This window comes from Pinus tabuliformis, chromosome 1_1 (genome assembly GCF_031772625.1).
Source record: "Pinus tabuliformis cultivar Carrire ecotype Pingquan chromosome 1_1, CPIR1, whole genome shotgun sequence".
NCBI classification, from domain to species: domain Eukaryota; kingdom Viridiplantae; phylum Streptophyta; class Pinopsida; order Pinales; family Pinaceae; genus Pinus; species Pinus tabuliformis.
In genome coordinates, this window is record NC_142297.1 from 594,489,572 (window position 1) to 594,510,788 (window position 21,217).

Genomic DNA, 21,217 nt, shown 5'->3' on the forward strand with positions numbered 1-21,217 from the left:
ATGCATCCTTAATCTTAACCGTCAAAACTCCTCACCCGATCTAACAATGGAGGAAGATGTCACAGTACCTAGAAGCATGACGATTAACCACCTGGACCCACCTACATGCTCGTTTATTCCTGACCATAGATCTGTCTTGCTTGATCCGACGGCTAAGGATCATATCGCATGGGTCTAAAGCACCGATAATTACCGCGCGATGAGGGCGGTATTCTTTCCCATCCCTTGGCCATGTGTTGCTTGGTGAGTGGAATCGCTCCCATTTCAGAAAAACCGCTTCCAGCTTGAAGGGCCTGTGATAAACCATATACCACCCCGAGAGCGGTATTCTGTCCATAGAAAGAAAACCAGGAGTATTAAGGCAGCCGAGAAAGTTAGGATTCCAACCCCTCACACCATCCCCTCTATGCCAATGCATGAACCAATGTAAGATGATAATCCATCCGTCCTACCAACCATCTGAGAAATAGAGTTTGCCAAGAAACTTCCATCTAAAACATTTGTGTTTGTACTTACCAGTATTATGGAGGCCGACAGTGGCCTGCATCCCACAAAAGACCACACTGCAGAAAAAACAACATTTCATAATGAATCAAAATCATCTAGACCCTGCCTCCATGGCTCTATTTTGAAACACCATCTTGTCCTCATCCGCCTGGTCGTGACAAAGTGCCTTTAGTCTATTCTGAGGCATCTCTTGCGAACTCAGCGCAACCTTGCTTTTGGTACAGAGCACCCTTTGATTGGCCAGAATATCCACCAATTTATTGGCCATCCTTCGCACATGGTTAAAACTTACTATACGAAGGCATAGGAGGTGAAGTTGAATATGTTGAAAGACCTGGAGCAGCCTCCAGTGTTTTGAGACTTTTTCCGGCTTCGTGCCACAGCTGATTCTCTTGACGGAGTTAATGATTAATTTAGAATCAGCTTCAACAAATTTTGATGATTATCCTGCTCCAGGAATACTAAACATTGCTCCAGAGGCATTAGTTCTGCCATATTGTTAGTGGTTCTTCCCTAAATGACAATGGAAGATGAAAATGATGCTTCCATTTTCATCCCTTAATGCCCCTCCAAAGCTAGCAATACCCGGGTTGCCTTTTGAAGCCCCATCAATGTTGTATTTCAAAAACCCTAAGGGAGAAGATGCTAGTAATCCTGTTCAGTATCCATTTTCATTACCTTCCTATCCATGCCCTGAGGAATAAGCCCCTGCATGCCCAACTAAAGAAGTATCTACATATCAGCGTCTGAAGGTGGATTCTTAGGGGGAGTTCGCACTATAGTACCAACCATCTCCTTAAGTTGTTTTAAGATCTGCTCAAAAAGGCGTTGGGAGGGACTCTTTTCATTTTTGAAGATTTTGTTGTTCCTTTCTTTCCAGACATTCCATATTATGAAGCTTGGCGTAAGAGCCCAAGCTAAGCCAAGAAATTCATAATCAGAAAAGTTTTGTCTCCAGTTGTTTAGGGTATTGATAATATTCCCTTTGTCCCTGTTGGTCTGTTGGAAAATGGTGGCAAAAGTATCCCACAACTTGGAAGTGAAAATGCAATTATTGAAAAGGTGCTCCATTGTTTCCTCTTGGGCTTCACAGAGCTGGCATCTGGAAGGCCCCAGAACACCTCTCTTCCTAATGTTATCCCATGTCAGAATTTTCTTATGATGAACTAGCCACATGAAGAGTTTAATCTTCATCCAACCTTGATGCCTCCATAGGTTCTACCAAATCGTATCTGATTCGTGGGAATCCAGCTCAAGGAGTATGTGTTTTGCCAACTTAATATTAAAGGTGCCTTCATTATTGTTGCCCCATCTAAGTTGGTCATGCCCCCCAGTCACTAAAATCTTCCTTTGTTCCAACATTTTCATAAGTGCCTCTGCTTTTGCTTTCAAGGGGTTGTCATCCCTGTAATCAATGTTCCTCCAGGTTCTCCATTTTCCTACACTGTTGGTTTGATCCCAAAAATCTTTTATCTTAGATAACCTTTTGGAGTCTGTCTCTTTCTTGAGGTCCGAAAAGTCCTCTCTTAACAGTGTAGGTTCTTGTTGCCATTTATCCTCCCAAAATAAAGCTGGATCTCTCTCTCTGATTTCCCAGAAGCTATTTTTTTGTACTAAGTCTCTGTTCTCATAGGCCTTATTCCAGATGTGTGAGCCCTCTATGCTTCCAAACATCCTTATGTGATCATTATTATGCCAAGTGCTGGCATATTTTTCTTTTCAGATACTATCCCACTAAGCCTTTGGGTCTTTTACCCAACACCACCATAATTTTTCTCCTAAAACTTTGCCTAGAACCTCCAGATCATCCAATCCAAGACCCCCATGGTTTTTAGGTTTGCAAATTTTATCCCAGACTACCAAGGCCCATTTCTTTCTTTCCTCCCCCTTACCCCAAAGAAAGTCTCTTTGAATGGTTCTAAATTGTTGCAAAACTCCTTTTGGAGCAGGGAGGGCTAATAGCATGAAGATGGGGATTGATTGAAGAACAACTTTTGTAAGCATCAGCCGACTAGCCAAGTTTAAAGATCTAATAGTCCATTTCTTGATTTTATCCTACATCTTATTAATCACCAGCTCCCAAATGCTCTTGTGCAAAGGTTTAGCAGTTAGAGGAACTCCCAAATATTTTGAAGGGAGGACATCCCTTTGAAAGCCCAGAATTCTGGAGATATTCCTCTAAATAGCAATATTGGTATTAAAGAAAAAAAAATTAGATTTTGAGAGATTAATTTCCATACCTGTAGCCATGGCAAAGTCACTCAAGATTTGTTTATACGCTAGTGCTTCTTTGACCGTGGGGATTCCCTGCAGCATAGTATCATCAACAAATTGTTGATGAGTCAAAGCCTGTTTAGTCTCAGAAAGTTGGAGACCCTTGATCTTACCAACTTCTTTTGCATGCTTGATAAACCAACCAAGTCTTTCCATCATAAGGATGAAGACAAAGGGAGAGAGCGCAGATCTCCCTACCTGAGGCCTCTTGAAGGAATAAAAGTCTCGGAGGGAGAACCATTAACCAAAATTGAAAAGTTGGAAGAAGTTACCAGGGCCATGACCCATCTTACCCAGTTATGATCAAACCCAAAAGCAATAAGGACCTTCCTGATATAGGTCCAATTCAACTTATCATAAGCTTTGGCTAGGTCCAATTGCATGATCATTCCAGCCTTCCTATTGCTTGTCAATGAGTGCACCAGCTCATGCACCTGAATGATGTTATTGAGAATTTGTCTGCCCTCCACATAACCAGATTGTTCCACAGAACTAGAGTAGGAAGAAGAGGTTTGAGTCTATTGGCAACAACCTTGGATATTATCTTGTATACCACATTGCACAAAGCTATGGGTCTAAACCTGTCTGGAATTGAGCATTATCCTGTTTGGGGATCAGGGAGATGAAGGAGGTGTTGAGCACCTTCAAAATAGTTCTATTCATCTTGGAATCTTCCACTACATTCAGAATATCATGTTTAACAATATTCCAAAAAGCTTTAAAGAAATCCACATTGAAACCATTAAGGCCTGGCCCTTTACCATTCTGCATTTCTTTGATGACCTCACTAACCTCCTCTTCAGTCACTGGCCTATGAAGGTTGAAATTATCCTCTCTAGATACTAGCCTACGTATATGTCTTGTTAAGTCCTTGATAAAATGCTCTCTGTCTGAGATGGATTCCTTTGCTATACCTCGAAAGTGCTGAACTAACACAACTTCTATATCTTCATGGGAATTAAGTAGATGACCTCCCTCATCCTTGATCGAATAGATCCTATTATGAGATCTATTCGCCATGGTGGATCTATGGAAAAATCTAGTGTTTCACTCTCCTTCTTTTAGCCATTGAACTCTAGATTTTTGTCTCCAAAATATTTCCTCTTGTTTACATAAATTCTCCCAGTCTTGATGATGTTTGGTGACTTGATCATTTATGGCTTTATCAAAGCCATCCATGATAAGGGCTTGGTTGAGTTCCTGCATTGTATTTTCAACATCTTTTTTTGCTTCAAAAATATTGCCAAATTCATTCTTGTTCCAATCTTTAATCCTGAGCTTGATGTGCTTTAGTCTTTTGTGTAGAAGGAACATTCTTGTACCCTAAATATGCAAATCTTCTGACCACCAATTTGCAATGTTGCTGATGAAATATGGGTGGGTGAGCCAGATATTCTCAAATCTAAAAGGTCTATTCCTAGGGGTACTAATGCCCTGAACCTCAAGTTGAACCGACTAGTGATCTAAGCCTCCAAAGGGGAGAATTTTTGCTATCATTTCCTTGTCGATGAGCATAAGGTCCTCTAAGATTATGAATCTGTTTAATTTTGAGGCTACTTGAGACTCTCCTCCTCTTTTATTGTTCCAAGTAAAGAGACCATTACTCGTATCAGTGTCAACTAGCTTCATATTATCTATAAAAGTTTCAAATGCTGAAGAGTCTTCGCTTAAAGTTTTGGTTCCCCCTTTTTTCTCTGAAATTGATTTGATCATGTTGAAGTCCCCACCCATGATCCATGGTATTCCTCCATGTCTGTCTCTGAGATCCACAAGAGAATCTAGAAACCTGAGTTTATCATCCATCCTTTGAGGGCCATAAACATTCATTACCAGATAAGTCTCCCTATCTCCCACAGGCTGAATAACCAATGATAAATAATTCCTAAATGCCTTAGCATCTATAATGCCAATCTTTTGGGGGTTCCAAAGAGTGAGTATGCCTCCTGTTGTATTCTCTGCTTTGACTTCTAGAAACTCAAATCGATTGAGCCATTTGCTATGTATTTCTTTTAATTTTTGAATGGAACATTTAGTTTCCTGGATGAAGATCATATCTGGAGCTTCTTGTTTCATTCTATTACTAAGTAATTTTTGTTTTCTTTTACAAACTAGACCCCTGATATTCCAAGATGTGAACTTCATTATTAAAGATTTGTAATGGAGTAGCTAGTTAGTTCTTTCATCTTACCTGAATCTATCATTAGATTTTCACATTCCATTAATAGCTTGTTCTTCTTTTTCCTACCTCTTTTCTTTCCTAGGTTTCTAGGTGCTAATCCTGGTGTGGTTTTCATAGTTTTCACACCTTTGTTACCCTGCCTTTCATTGTTTCTTTGCCTTTCCAACCCTTTGCTTGAATTTTTGATAGGAACAACTACTGTACTCTATTGAACTCTTCTTGAGGTAATGAGTCTACCCCTCCCATGGTTCCCTGTTTCAAGAACCCTTCCAGATCTAGGTGTTCTCTATCAAGAATTTCCTGTAGTTCGTGGTCCTCCATTTCCATCTCACTCTGGGTCATTTCTTGGTCCATCTCCAGTTTTGCATTGCTCATCATTGGCTCTTTCTGTTTATTAATATCATGTGTTTGTTCACTGTCTTCTTCTTTCTCATTCTCCACTAGACTTCCTTCCCTTGCCTGATCTACTTTTGTTATCACTTCTTATTCTTCGAGTACTTGGAACCTATTTTGACTGGTCTGTTGCCCTTCTGTTTGATGCTGCATTGGCCCCCTTTTGCCCCTTTTTCCTCTATGTACCACTTTGTGAAAGCTTTCAGTATCTTTCATTGTGTTAGCTTTACTCTTGTTCTCTATTTTACTGAAAGGGCGGTCTCTGAATAAGTGTGCATGCTCATGGCATTTGTGGCATCTAAATGGAATATGTTCATAAGCTACTGTTTGCACCCATTCTTCATCTAAAAACTTCCAAGATGACCTCATCCGGTAGGGCTCCAGAGAAATCCATCTCCACACATATTCTTGCAAAGGAAGTGTATTTTCCCTTTCTGGTGGCCTCAGAAGCTTTGACAAAACGCCCTAATTTATTTCCTATGGTAGATAACGATTCAGTTTGGCAGTAATCAAGAGGTAGGGAGTAGAGTCTTACCTAGATCGAGACCAAAGTAAAAGTCTCTCGCTCCGGGACAAAATTCATCATCCATGGTCGCATGTAGAGGCCTGCTGCTGCATAGAAGTAGGGCCCTCCTTCAAACACCCTGTCTTTATCTTCAATATTTGTAAAGACCACAGTGAAGAAACCCTTTGACCCAAGATGTAAGTCTATGCTTCCTTTTGGTTTCCAGTGGTATTTAATCCATGTCTGTAAAGATTTTTCAGTGGGCCATAGTCGCATGAATTTACAAATGATAGCAATATGTCCTCATGTGGATCTTGTGTGCCTGCAGAGCGGGATCATTTAAAACTACTATGGGTGTGACCTTAACGTTGGGTTTACATGGTCCCTTCTGTGCTTTGTTTTTTGTTCTCTGTTCCTTGTCTTCTTCTTCATTTTCTTTTGTGCTATTATTCTCCTTTGATTTGGTACCATCTTGCTCCTCTTCCATGTTTCTTTTCGTTTCTTCTAAAGGACCTCTGACATTTTCTATTGGTTTCTTACCTTAGCAGGCCACAACTTGCTTGTAGGAGGGAGTGGAGCTCCCTCTTTTGCACTCATCCATGTAGTTCAACAACTGCAGAAGCCTGAAAACCCTAGCTTTTCATCCGTGTCCGTCTTCCTCCTCCATATCTCTCAATCATTCCTCCACATTCCCTGGTATCAGAACGAAATTTCAACTCTGTGTGACTTCTAAATAAATGTTTATGAAATAAAATAAAAAATAAAAAAATAACATACATTCTTTTTTTCTTTTTACAATATATACATTCAAAATCATCGTGCTTTTTAAAAAATATTATTTTTAGTTAAATATTATTATATAGATTGTTAAATAAATATGATCCCTTGGAGTTTGCAAACATAACACCATTATACATCATATATTATATGGAGTTGTCTATAATGCGACTTTTTGGAGATTCCGGTGACGAAATCCGGCGGAAGAAATTGAGGTTAAATCTTGATTTGTTGCAGTTAAAATGGTTTTTTAACTGCATATTTGGATTCAGCACCCTGAAAAATCTCTAGGACGCTTTGATTGTGCAGAAGCTAGCTATCAAACTTGCAATTCCAATAAATTTCTACCAGATTTTGACCAGAAAAACCCACCAGAAAGGCTTCCAAAAAGTCGCATTATAGACAATTGCATATTATATTCGTTATGTAGTGATGTGTTATTGGCTTTTCATGGGTGACTTCGACTTTAACTGAGTGGTATTTTATTGGTTCCCAAATTTTTTTCTACGGTTCCCCATACCTACTCAATACCATCCATTGGTTGACTGGCCGCCATCCGAAAACCCTGAAGTCCCCTCATTGTGCATTTTGACTCAACCGCCATACCATTCATCTTAATTATATGGTAATATATATATATATATATATATATATATATATATATATATATATATATATATATATATATATATATATAAAATAAATTTACGATCAGATATCATTTTGGGATTCAACTGCGTTAAGTAAGTCATTCATGTATGACCATTTCCATGAGAGGTAGTCGTAACTGACTAATTTCTCATGATTTTTGAATAGTTCACTTAGCACTCATTGCATCGGGTGATGCTCACAGGGGTGAAGAAGTGGGATTGAAACTAGTGAAATGAATCACATAACATCAATCATCACTTCCGGGGCTTGCACCCGGTAACCAGGACTTCCCAGGAGGTCACCCATCCCAGAACTCCTCTGGCTCAAGCGCGCTTAACTGTGGAGTTTTCCCCACAATCAAGCCCACTTAGCTTGCTACCCCATTTGCAAAACCTTAGCAAGTATTGTGCCTCATGAACCATTCAAGTAGAGATCCCTTGACTCTTTTTGAATTTAAGTATGGGGGTTTACGCAGTGCATTATATTAGATATCATTTTGGGATTCAACTGCGTTAAGTAAGTCATTCATGTATGACCATTTCCATGAGAGGTAGTCGTAACTGACTAATTTCTCATGATTTTTGAATAGTTCAGTTAGCACTCATTGCATCGGGTGATGCTCACAGGGGTGAAGAAGTGGGATTGAAACTAGTGAAATGAATCACATAGCATCAATCATCACTTCCGGGGCTTGCACCCGGTAACCAGGACTTCCCAGGAGGTCACCCATCCCAAAACTCCTCTGGCTCAAGCGCGCTTAACTGTGGAGTTTTCCCCACAATCAAGCCCACTTAGCTTGCTACCCCATTTGCAAAACCTTAGCAAGTATTGTGCCTCATGAACCATTCAAGTAGAGATCCCTTGACTCTTTTTGAATTTAAGTATGGGGGTTTACGCAGTGCATTATATTAGATATCATTTTGGGATTCAACTGCGTTAAGTAAGTCATTCATGTATGACCATTTCCATGAGAGGTAGTCGTAACTGACTAATTTCTCATGATTTTTGAATAGTTCAGTTAGCACTCATTGCATCGGGTGATGCTCACAGGGGTGAAGAAGTGGGATTGAAACTAGTGAAATGAATCACATAGCATCAATCATCACTTCCGGGGCTTGCACCCGGTAACCAGGACTTCCCAGGAGGTCACCCATCCCAAAACTCCTCTGGCTCAAGCGCGCTTAACTGTGGAGTTTTCCCCACAATCAAGCCCACTTAGCTTGCTACCCCATTTTCAAAACCTTAGCAAGTATTGTGCCTCATGAACCATTCAAGTAGAGATCCCTTGGCTCTTTTTGAATTTAAGTATGGGGGTTTACGCAGTGCATTATATTAGATATCATTTTGGGATTCAACTGCGTTAAGTAAGTCATTCATGTATGACCATTTCCATGAGAGGTAGTCGTAACTGACTAATTTCTCATGATTTTTGAATAGTTCAGTTAGCACTCATTGCATCGGGTGATGCTCACAGAGGTGAAGAAGTGGGATTGAAACTAGTGAAATGAATCACATAGCATCAATCATCACTTCCGGGGCTTGCACCCGGTAACCAGGACTTCCCAGGAGGTCACCCGTCCCAGAACTCCTCTGGCTCAAGCGCGCTTAACTGTGGAGTTTTCCCCACAATCAAGCCCACTTATCTTGCTATGGACAGCACTGCTCTCACGGTTTCCATTCTAGCAACTGGTGCAAAAGTTTCCTCATAGTCTCTCCCATGCTGCTGCTTATATCCTTTGACAACAATTCTTGCCTTGTGTCTTTCTATTTTGCCTTAAGTGTTACTATTGGTCTTGTAGACCCATTTAACTCCAATGACTTCCTTTCCTTTTCGTAGTTCAACTAAATCCTATGTCTTGTTTCTTTCTATGGCATTGATCTCCTTATCCGTAGCTTCTATCCATTTCCTATCTTTAATTGCTTCTTCGAAATGAACAGGGTCATCAACATGACAATATAAAGCAAACAAAGAATTCATACCTTCATTTGTTGCCTCTTGTTCATAAATGTCACTTAAGTTTCTGAACTTCTTACCTCTTTCATTTGGTGTACAAGTGCTTGAAGAAGCACTTGAATTTCCTCCTTGTGGTGTGCTTAGAGAAGCACTTTCATTTCTCCTCAAGGGTGTCTCTTGCTACCCTTGTGTTGGTGCTGCTGTTTGGGGATATATTTCAGCCATCTCCTCATCATCTTCATCATGTGACAAAGATTTTTTAACATTCATTGTTTTCTCTATGCTTCCATTCCAAGCTTCCTCCTTAATGAACTGAACATCTCTACTCACAATAAGCTTCTTGGTGGATGGGTTATACAACCTATAAGCTTTGGATTCCTCACTGTATCCAATAAAAATACATTTCTCCCCTTTTTTGTCCAACTTCTTCCTTAGTTGATCTGGAATGTGTGCATAAGCCACACATCCAAAAACTTTCATGTGGGTGACTCCTTGCTTTGTCCCACTCCATGCTTCTTCCAGTACTTTGTTCATGACTGCTTTTGTAGGGCATCTATTCAAAATGTACGCTGCATAGTGTACAGCGTCAGCCTAATAATCATTTGGCAAATGCTTTGCCTTTAACATACTCCTCGCCATATCCATGATTGTCCTATTCTTCCTTTCGGCAACTCCATTTTGTTGCGGAGTGTACCTAGTGGTAAATTGCTTATGAATTCCATTTTCTCTACAAAAACGTAGAAATTCTTTGGAGATATACTCACCTCCTCTATCAGTGCTTAGAACTTTGATATGCAACCCACTTTGGTTTTCTACAAGTGCTTTGAAATTGCAAAATTTTTCAAACACTTCACTTTTGTTCTTCAGGAAATAAACCCAAGTTTTTCTAGTAAAATCATCAATAAATGTTAGTATATAGTGGCTCCCTGCAAGTGATGGAGTTTGCATCGGTCCACATAAATCTGAGTGGACAATCTCTAAGGGTGATTTTTCCCTTATGCTTTTCTCTGATGGAAAACTTTCTCTGTGTTTCCCCAAGATACAACCTTCACAAAGGCTATCTGGTTTCTCTATCAATGGTAATCCTCTTACCATTCCTTTTCTATTCAATAAGTTAAGACCTCCAAAGTTGAGATGTCCAAATCTCAAGTGCCATAACCAATTTTCATCTTTTGGTTCACTTTGAAAAGCCTCTTGTGTCACTGATGCTATTTCTTCTCCATTTTTTAAATCTTCTTTCATTCTGAGAGGGAACATCATGTTCCTTATCATCTTCACTTCAGCAATACATTGTTTGCTGGGTGTTTTATCCATCATGGTGCATACATTATCCACAAAGAAAACATTGTACCCCTTTTGAACAAGCTGTCCAATACTTAAGAGGTTACATTTCATTCCAGGAACATAATAAACATCTGATATGGTTTTCTTTTCACCTTTCCTTGTTAAGACTTTTACTTCTCCTTTTCCCATAACAGAAACTTTACTATCAGTGTCTAGTGTGACTTGTGACTTCACACTCTGATCTAACATAGAAAACAGGGCTATGTTTCCTGTCATATGGTTATTGCAACCAAAGTCTAGAAACCATACATCTTCACTCTTTGCTTCAACCATATCATATGCTAAAAACAAATTATCTTGGCTGATATTTTCTCTAGTGAAATTTGCACTAGTTCTATTATTCATATCATGCTGCTTCTTCCTACATTCATTTGCATAATGCCCATATTTTTTACAATAGTGACATTGGACATTGGATTTATCATACCTTTGTCCTTGAGCATGATGTTGTCCACTTTGTTGGTTGCTGCCTTGGCCTTGGTTCTAATTTAGATTGCTACCTCTTCCTTGCACATTTGCTGGACTGTTTCTTCCACCTTTGTTTTGGCTTCTGCCTCTTCCTCTCTTGTTTCCTCTGCCTTGACCTCTTCCTCTTCCAAAGAACATCTGGGTCTTAAAGGCATGCTCTAGAGATGAGTTTTCATTTCTACTCAATCTCTGCTCATGTGTTATTAGTGATGCATGTAGTTCATCAACTGAGAAGTTTGTGAGATCCTTTGTCTCTTCTATGGTGATGACAATCACATCGAACTTTGAGGGTAGGATCCTCAATAGTTTCTCCACAATCCACATTTCTTCAAGAATTTCTCCATGAGACCTTATCTGTGTGACCAGACCAATCACATGTGTGAAGAATGAGTCAATATTATCTGACTCCTTCATGCAGAGAGTCTCAAAATCTCTCCTCAGCAACTGTAGTTTTGTTGTCTTCACTTTCTCCATGCCTTGATAGGCTATCTTAAGAGTTTGTCATGCTTCTTTGGATGTCTTAGCTGCTGCTATCCTTGGAAACACACTCTCATGCACTGCTTGATACAAAAAGTACAGAGCTTTAGAATCCTTCTTCTTACAGCTCTTTAACAGCTCTTTCTCTGCCTGAGTTAAATCATTAAACTCATCTTCATCTGCTGGTTCTTTAAAACCATCCTCAACAAATTCCCATAAGTCTTAGGAAGCAAGCAAAGCTTTCATAGTTATTGCCCAATAGTCATAGTTTTTTCCATTAAATTGTGGGAGCTGAGTATTACAGATACCCATGCTAGTGATGGCTCTAGACATTCTTGCACTCTTAACTATGCTTCAAAATACTTGACTGTGTATTTAAAATAACTGACCGTCCTCAACAGTAACACAAAAATCTAACTTGAGAAATACCATGGATTCTTTCTTGACTGAGTCTTCACTCTGCTAGAGAAGCTGCTGCAACAAGAAATCCTTCCTTCAGCTTCTTTGACACCTTCAAAGAGCCTGGACAAGCTCTGATACCATGTTGGGAATTTCTGATAATTCCAGAACAAAAATGAACAGAGAAAAATGCTCTGTTTCTTAACACAGAGAAACAAAGAAAAAAAATTGTCTCAGGAAGACAGAGTTTCACACACTAAAAAGACTTTGTATTCATTAACAAGACTGCTGTTACAAAATTCTTCCTCTCACAGAGGGATTTCACCAAGAACTCTTCAGATGCAGTTCCAAAAAAAATTTCACTCTGTCTCTGCTTAAAAATTAACTCACTGTCTTTGCACTGCTGTGCATTACAAAACACTCTGTCTCTAAAAAAAATCAACACTGTTGTGTAGTTTTTTTTGTTGTATAAGTTTACACTGCTGTGTGTAAAAACTTTTCTTACATACGCGCTGCTGCGTATTGGGTTTTCATTCTCAACAAACACAGGACATTCACACTGCTGCGTATATTACAATACCCTCAACAAAAAAAGAACAACAGAACATAACTTTTGTTTGACTTGTGCCGTAAAAAAAAATTACACCCGTGAATTAATAAAAATAATAAAATTAAAATCTTTTACCTACATTTACTGACCGAAATAAATTACATTAATTACTTTAGTATGGCGATATGTTTTTTTTTATTAACCGTGGATTTTACTCCACGTTAATCCTACGGCTGTCAGCAATATCGCACGGCCCTTCTGACTGAATTTTACCCGTCAGGGAAAGCTGTACTTGCAAAACCACTCAGGCACGTGTCAGCTGTTGAATATGCTCGCTGCCCCCTCGAAAAATACCACCTTTCCGTGAACGGCAGTGCGGGGAATCCTCAGGCAGTTTTCAGAAATAAACGCAGCTGTTGAAATTAGTATTTCAACACCCAATGTTTTCAATCTTGTTTCTAACAGCTCTGGGTGAACAATTCAGGTGCGTGGAATTAGCATGGTTCACGGAAATGGCCCTGAACAATCTTTGGAAAACCTTGCCGGCAGATGCAACCTAAGCAGGTTGCAACTGCTTAGGGCTGAAAGTCATTCTGTTGAACGAGTATTGAGCAGTGAACAGTCACCACCACTATTATATCTCCGTTGGGAGCGTTGTCCGAAGTCCTCATTACCTCGCTCGATTCCATTAAAGAATTTAAGAGTGTTGCATATAGAGGGGCGACGACTGAAAAGACTCTGGCGACATGAATCTCACGTATAGTGTTGTTTTTCGTTTTTTAAACAGATCTATCTACTTTTTTTTCATATTGTAAAATTTGTTGAACTGAGTTTTTGTTATCATATACCACAATGACAAAACGCTGTAGAGGTTCAAACTCTCTTTAATAATGCATGTGAACATTGCAGGCACCTTTGCAATTGAGGGAATTGCATATTGATGCTTCCCTTTCAAAAGTTCCAAACTCCATTGACAAGCTCAAGGGCGTCGTAAAATTGTTCTGCACACCGGATATCTTGAAACTTTTCCAAATGAATTTTGGAACTTATCAGGACTCCAAATTCTTCACTTGGAGTGCTCCAAGCTGCAGACGCTACCAGAGTCGTTTGGGAACCTGACGGGCCTCCAAAGTCTTGACTTATGCACGTGCTTCAATCTACATACGGTCCCAGACTCTGTCGGCAACCTGACGGGCCCCCAAAGTCTTAGCTTGCGCATGTGCTGCAATCTGCAGACGCTCCCAGACTCGGTCGGGAACCTGACGGGCCTCCAAAGTCTTTGCTTGGCCTGGTCCTCCAATCTGCAGACACTCCCAAACTCGGTCAGGAAATCGATGGGCCTCCAAAGTCTTCACTTGCCCTTCTGTTCCAATCTGCAGATGCTCCCAGACTCCGTCAGGGACCTAACGGTTCAAAGTCTTTGCTTGGCCGGGTGCTCCAATTTGTAGACGCTCCCATACTCGATCGGGAATCTAACGGGCCTCCAAATTCTTAACTTGGCTAGGTGCTCCAATTTGCAGATGCTCCCAGACTCCATCAGGGACCTGACGGTTCAAAGTCTTTGCTTGGTCGGGTGCTCCAATTTGTAGACGCTCCCATACTCGATCGGGAATCTAACGGGCCTCCAAATTCTTAACTTGGCTGGGTGCTCCAATTTGCAGACGCTCCCAGAATCGGTCGAGAAATTGAGGGGCCTTCAAAGTTTTGGCTTGGCTGCGTGCTACAATCTGCAAACACTCCCAGACTCGGTTGGGAACCTGACGGGCCTCCAAAGTCTTGGCTTGGACTGGTGCTCCACTTTGAAAACGCTCCCAGAGTCGTTCGGGAACCTGACGGGCCTCCAAAATCTTTACTTGACCAGGTGTTCCAATCTGCAGACGCTCCCAGGCTCGGTAGGGACCCTGACGAACCTCAAAACTCTTTACTTGTTTGGTTGCTTCAATCTGCAAAGGCTCCCAGAGTCGGTGGGGAACCTGACAGGCCTCCAAAGTCTTGATTTGACTGGGTTCTTCAATCTCTTGACGCTCCCAGAATCGGTAGGTAACCTGACGGGCCTCCAAAGTCTTTGTTTGAGGTCGTGCTCCACTCTGCAGACCCCGCTACAAGTAGTATCCCCGAAGTGTACAAGTTCGACCAGATCAAAGCCCAGATGAAAAAGAGGAAATCAATAATGTGATTACAGTGAATATCGAGTAGGGTTTTTGTATCCACACGTTCAACCGTGGAGGTTTTTCCTTTCTGTATTTTCATCATGTGATGATCTTCGGCCAGAATCAGTCTCTCTGGTTTAATCACACAACAATGGCGCAGAGTGTAAATTTTGGAAGCTAAGACAGTTGAGGTTGAATTTTCGATATAAATAAAAGTGGTACTCTGATTTTGTGTGTTAAAAAGATATCGGTGTATCAGATTCTGAATTCTCGAAGATTTTGTTTTTTCAAAGTTTTTTATTTCTGAACATCGTTGTAATCAAAATTTCGAGAGTGATCCAGCACACATTTTGGTTTTGTTTTTCATTAAGTGAAAAGAGTGAAAAATATGAATAACACAATCACATTCTCACACATTGAATATCATCATTTATATGCATTGTGAATATAATCGTTTATAGATCACTGAGGTGAATGGAAAGAGGTGAGATGTCTTGCATAACTAATGAAGTGTTTTACCTGGAATGATAATACAATTTTATAGACGAAAAACCATTGTGACAAGAGTATTTAGGTTAATATGGTTGAGACATGGAATGATAATATAATTTTATATAAGAAAAATCAGTGTGACAAGTCTATTCAGCTTAATATGGTTCAGACAATAATATATAATGTTTTATTTATCAAATTATTAAAAAAAAAAAAAAAATTAATTTTATGTGGGTTTAAATTATATAAAAATATAATAAAATACAAAAAAAAAATTAATAATTATAATTTATTATAATAATAAAAAAGATTATAGTTATAATTATAATTTATTATAATTAATAATTAAATTTGTTTATATTTAGTTTTGCAGTCGTCTATAGGAATTGCTCAGATGACTAAAAGTAGCTAGAAGTTGGGCAAAAAAAATTCAAGAAATCTTGCAATAGCAGTGTTTGAATCATGTTTTTGATGGTGGAAATGGATTCAACACCATCAAAAACTTATGCGCACCTAAAATCTTGAAATTTGATAGCTATAGCCTAGATTTACAAAAATCCCCGTAGGATTTTATTAAAATATTGTCAAATTTTCCTTGATTACAGCTTTAGTTTTATTCTCCATCTACTAAGCTTTGAGAGATCAAATCTTTTTTATGAAAGGGAACGGTTATTTTATTTAGAGAGATGAATTGAAAGGGGTGAGGTGGATAAGGAATGGATTTTTTTTACATGGAATGATAATATAATTTTATGTAAGAAAAATCATTATTGCCTCCAAAGATGCTCTTCCTCTCAGTATGGTACAAATGCTATAACATTTTGATGCACTCAAAATAAAATAACATTTAAATTTTAAAAATAAAATAATAATTATAATTATTGCAGAGGCGCTCTCGAGCCTAGAATGGCTGCAATGTTGCAGTGTTTAACATTTTCACTGGGTGAACATAAAATAAAATAAAATAAAAATAATTAATAATTATAATTATCAATAAAGCATTTTAACTTATTCAAATTAATTAAGACTAAAAAAAAAGAAGTGAAAATTAATAATCATATTTATAATTATAAGTAATAATTAAACCACTGTATCAGAACATCAAAATCAGAAGTTTAGGAGAAGGCAGAGGGCTGAGGGATGAGAGCGCTGGTAGCCGTAGGAGTCGAACCAGGGCAGCCTAGGCCGATGGCCTAGGATGCTGCAGACTAGGGAAAAAGCAGGCTGACGGAGACACGATGGTACGAGGTGGGGCAGCTGGCTTTCACACCGAGGCAGTTGACTGTTAGCCATTTTAGGAGGGGACAGCTGGGGTTTCAGCAGCGGGGGTTCTCGGAACGTGTTTGCATTACCTTTCACCATTTAGTAAAACCATTTTGGGGCTTTCGCGGTTGACATTCCCAGGCGGTTTTTAGCAAGAGCTGCAGGTAACGGACCGTTAGCGGTGTCTGTTAATCGTTTTTATTGCAGGGTAATTACCATGGTGAAACCTAGAGAGGAAGTTGACCTAGACCCTGCACCGGAAGATATATTGTCGGTTTGAGGAAAGGAGGTTAACGTCCAAAATATTGTCAAGTTTTTCAGGTCAGTTGGCAGTGATGCACCCGTGGATTTCGCAGTGGAAGGTTCATGGAGCAACAGAGTAGCAAAAGGTCTATTGGAGGAAAGCTTGGAGCTGGCCGGACTGCATAACAAAGGAGGAAGGGGTGTCAAAGTTACAGGTCCTCAGGAGAAGGGCTTCCATCTGACTGAAAAACCCTCCGGCGCCCAAGTAAGTAAGGAAAAATCACCCTCTAATGCGTTTTTTCTATCTGGAGGGCTTGAAGATATCATAAATTTTAAAGCAAACCAGGGAGTTTGGAGGCCTGTGGGAGGAGGTTTAAAGCCGGAAAATGTAGTGACGGAAGGGGGTGGCTCGTCGGCTATTACCAGACCTTTAATAGCAAAAGGGACACTCAAGCCCAGCTTGGGAGCTGGAGTGAGAAGTATAGGACCCGGCGAACCTCTGGAGTTAGGGAAGGAAGGACAGGAATCAGTTGCTGGCTGGGCGGAAGAGGGTTTTGGTTTTGGCCCAGGCATAAAGGAAGGATTTGAAGGCGGACTCCCTGCAGCTATTTCAGGCAAGGGCGGAAAAACCCTAGATAAAAGCGAGTCTGGACCTCAGGTGGAGTTGGATAAGGCGGACCCAAAACCTCAAGCTAGTGAGGAAGACCCCGGGCAAGAGAGGACTGGGGGAAAAAGGAAAAAGTCGAAACCCCTAAAGAAGAAAAAGATTGAAGGGAATTTAGTCCTAGGCATGGATGTACAGGTAGAGGACGCTCTAGAGGTGGCAGAATGCACTCTAGTGGGAAGAGCTAGAGGTAAGGTTTTCTCTGGTAAATTCTTGAACCATTGGGCAGAGCAACAGTGGAAGGAGGCCCCGGTAAAAAATTTCAAGATTGCAGCACTTGTGAAGGGTTGGTTTATGGTGAGATTTGAAAACAAGGAAGCGACGGATTGGGTTGCAGGGAGAAATTGGGCCTTTGGGAATCGCCCAGTTCTTTTCAAAAGGTGGTCGCCATTATTTGATGCGAACAGGGAGAAGGTTGATGAGTTTCCTGTTTGGGTCAGGGCACCTGGTCTTCCTCCCTTCCTGTGGGTAGAGTCTGTTTTCAGATCGATAGGGAACCTACTTGGCACTTTCCTGGAAGCAGACATGTCTTTTCTTCATACCCACGAAAGAGCCATGGCCAGGATCTTGGTCCGATTAAATCCAAAAGAAGGCCTTGCGGAATCCATCAATCTACAGTATAAAGAATACGTTTTTGAGCAACCGCTGGATTATGAACATCTTCCTTTTAGATGTCACAGATGCCACGAATATGGGCATCTGGCAAGGGACTGTCCGCTGGGTAATCGCAGAAGGAGGACTCAGAAAAAAGGTGAGCAGCGGGTGAAGAAATCGAAGAAAGACAAGGATGCTGAAATTGAAATACTATCAGAGGAGGATATTATGGAGGCGGTCCAAAACCAGAAAGGAGCCCTAGATGATCAGGCCGGAGAGGACCCGCCAGAAGCAAAAGAGGTCCAGCGCAGCCCGGAGAATTTAATAAAGGAGGTCATCAATGAGGCCGCAGACATCCCAGTCGAAGACCCAAATGGTATGCAACTAGACTCAAGTAATCCATCTTTATTTTCAGAAACTAAAGATGCTTGCTTGAAATCTGGCTCTCCTCTAAATAATTGTTGCAATGATGATCTTTTAAACATTGAAAATATCACTGCTGCTATCCCATCCCTTGACCTGAACTGTGAAGATGCTTCTCTTAGTAGGATGGATCCTGTTCCTTCCACCCCGGCGTGTCATTATAACCTAAGATCTCTCGACAAAAAACATGTCAAAAAGCTTGAAATCCCTGATCCGGTTGGTGGGCTAGGCCCAACCTCGTCTCAGGCTTTCAAAAGGAAGGCCAGAGGCAGGAAATCAAACCTGTCCAAAGCACAGGTTAAAGCGAAGTATGATGTGGCTGACGGAAAACAAATGTCTATCCCTGGGGCGCTTAGAGCAGCAAATCCCCTTGAAAATGTTTTCAAATGATCTTTCTATCTTGGAATTGCAGGGGTTTAGCCAGTAAACCCAAAAAACTGGCCCTTAAGGAGTTAGTTTCGCGTTACAACCCGGATGTCATCTTTCTTCAAGAGACCCTAGGCAGAAGTTCTGAGGTGGAGTCATCCCTTAGGATCTCTTTCCCAGGATGGGTTTTCTTAGCTATAGACTCTGTGGGACATTCGGGCGGCCTGGCAATTGGTGTCAGGGAAGGAAGGATGCAGATAATCAATCATTGGGGAATGGCTCATGCGTTAGGTATGGAGGTCCAATCTCCTGAGTTTGGCTTTCCACTTTTGATCTTAAATATCTATGGGCCGTGCCAGGGAAGGGAATCTTTTTGGAATGACCTTTTGTCAAAATCTCTGCTGAGAGACAGAAACTTGATTATAGGAGGAGATTTAAATTTTTCACTGGGGAGTGCGGAAGCATGGGGTCCCTCAGCTAGAGAAGACCCGCTCTCGGATTTCTTTTCAAACGCCCTCCACTCTCATAACCTGATAGATGTAAACCTAATCAAAGTAAAACCTACCTGGAGGAATAGAAGAGCAGGGGAGGAGAGAGTGGCAAAGAGACTGGACCGATTCCTCTTATGCGAAGACCTGGCATCCAGAATCCCAATGTTCAGACAATGGGTGGGCGAGGGGGGGAACTCAGATCATTTCCCCATCCTAATGGAATTATCAAAACCTCCCCATAAGCCAGCGGCCCCTTTCAAATTCAATGCTTCCTGGCTGCAAGAGGAATCTTACAATAAGCTTTTCAGGGACACATGGAGACATCCGGACATAACCTCTTTGGAGAGCAAAGGGTCCCTTTTCATGGAAAACTTAAAAAGACTTAAAAAAGCTACCATGGAATGGGCAAAAGTAAGGAAACAAAAGCAGAATGAGGAAATCTCCAAAATTGATGCTGAACTGCGGGATTTGGAGGACCCTGAGGCAGATGGGTATGCTACTCAGGAATCAAAAGAAAAAATTATGATGCTTGAAAAACGCAGAGGCAAACTCTTACTAGACAGAGAGGAGGAATGGAGGCTAAAGAGCAGGGTGATCTGGTTAAGAGCTGGGGACGAAAATACGAAATTTTTCCATAACTATGCAAAAGGGAGGAAAAATGCAAACACGATATGGAAGCTAAAGGATCATGAGGGTAGAGAAGCCACCTCTTTTGAGTCTCTATCAAACATGGGAAGGATTCACTTTCAGAACCTGTTTACTGAACAAGGAGGGGTAACATTAGTAGAAGTGATCAGAACAGCCCAATGTTTTCCCCGGTTTGTAGAGGAGGAGGAAGCAGAAGACTTAATCAGAGAAGTGACTAAGGAGGAAGTGGAAAGCATTATAAAATCAATGGCAAAAGACAAAAGCCCGGGCCCGGACGGGTGGACCATTGAACTCTTCCATCATTTTTTTGAATTGATTGGAGCAGAACTAACTGAGGTGGTGGAAGAGTCGAGGAGGAAAGGCGAGATTTATTCTCCTTTTAATGCAACTTTCATAGCCCTTATCCCAAAAAAGGAGGATCCGGATTCCTTTGAAGATTTCAGGCCCATTTCACTGTGTAACTGTGTTTATAAAATCATTGCAAAACTGATAGTTGTCCGTCTAAAACCGATTCTGTCCAAATGCATTTCAAGTGAACAGTTTGGGTTTCTAGACGGTCGACAAATCCATGAAGCCATAGGAGTGGCTCAGGAGACAATTCACAGCATTAGACAATCAAACAAGAAAGGGGCTGTGATTAAAATTGATTTGTCAAAAGCATATGACAGGATCAGTTGGACATATCTCAGGATGCTGTTAACCCATCTGGGGTTCAATCTGGAGTTCATAAATTGGGTTATGGGATGCGTAACCAGTGTAAGTTTTGCAGTCTTAATCAATGGGGCCTCATCACATTTTTTCAAAGGACAAAGGGGACTGAGACAGGGATGTCCTCTGTCACCACTGCTTTTTCTTCTAGTGGCTGAGGGTCTAAGTAGACTGATCCTGGAAGCCAGAAGAACAGGTTTGGTAAAAGGTTTGGAAGTTGCTGTAAATATGTTCATTACTCACCTCCTTTTTGTAGATGATATTTTATTGTTTACAAATGGGAGCTTGAATGAAATTAAAGAACTAAAAAACATTCTTGATTTGTTCATGAAAGCCACAGGGATGCAAATAAACCTCAGAAAGTCTTAGTTAATTATGGAAGGTTTCAATAAACATGAAAAGATCCAGATTTCCTCTATCCTGCCCTTTGAGGTATTTAATATGGAGAATCCTTTCAAGTACTTGGGCTTCTGGCTGAAGCCAAATGCATACAAAAAGCAGGATTGGAACTGGCTGGTGGCCAAAATAGAAGCAAAAATCACACATTGGAGTTACAAGTGGCTATCCAGAGCTGGTAGATTGACCCTAGTAAACTCTGTGTTGCAAGCCATGCCGGTATTTTGGGCAGCCCTGACTTGGATACCAAAAGGGATTCTTCATAAGATAAAGAAGATCTGCAGCAGATTCCTTTGGTCTA

General features: G+C 40.6%; 1 protein-coding gene across 1 annotated transcript; it reads left to right on the forward strand.

Annotated features, from left to right (window-relative positions):
* Positions 1-16,600: 16,600 nt before the first annotated feature.
* On the forward strand, positions 16,601-20,889 carry LOC149214669 (uncharacterized). The gene is made up of 3 exons (XM_089389465.1): positions 16,601-16,653; positions 16,705-18,615; positions 18,720-20,889. Exons 1-3 carry the CDS (start codon positions 16,601-16,603, stop codon positions 20,887-20,889), a joined length of 4,134 nt encoding a protein of 1,377 aa, XP_089245591.1.
* Positions 20,890-21,217: the final 328 nt, after the last annotated feature.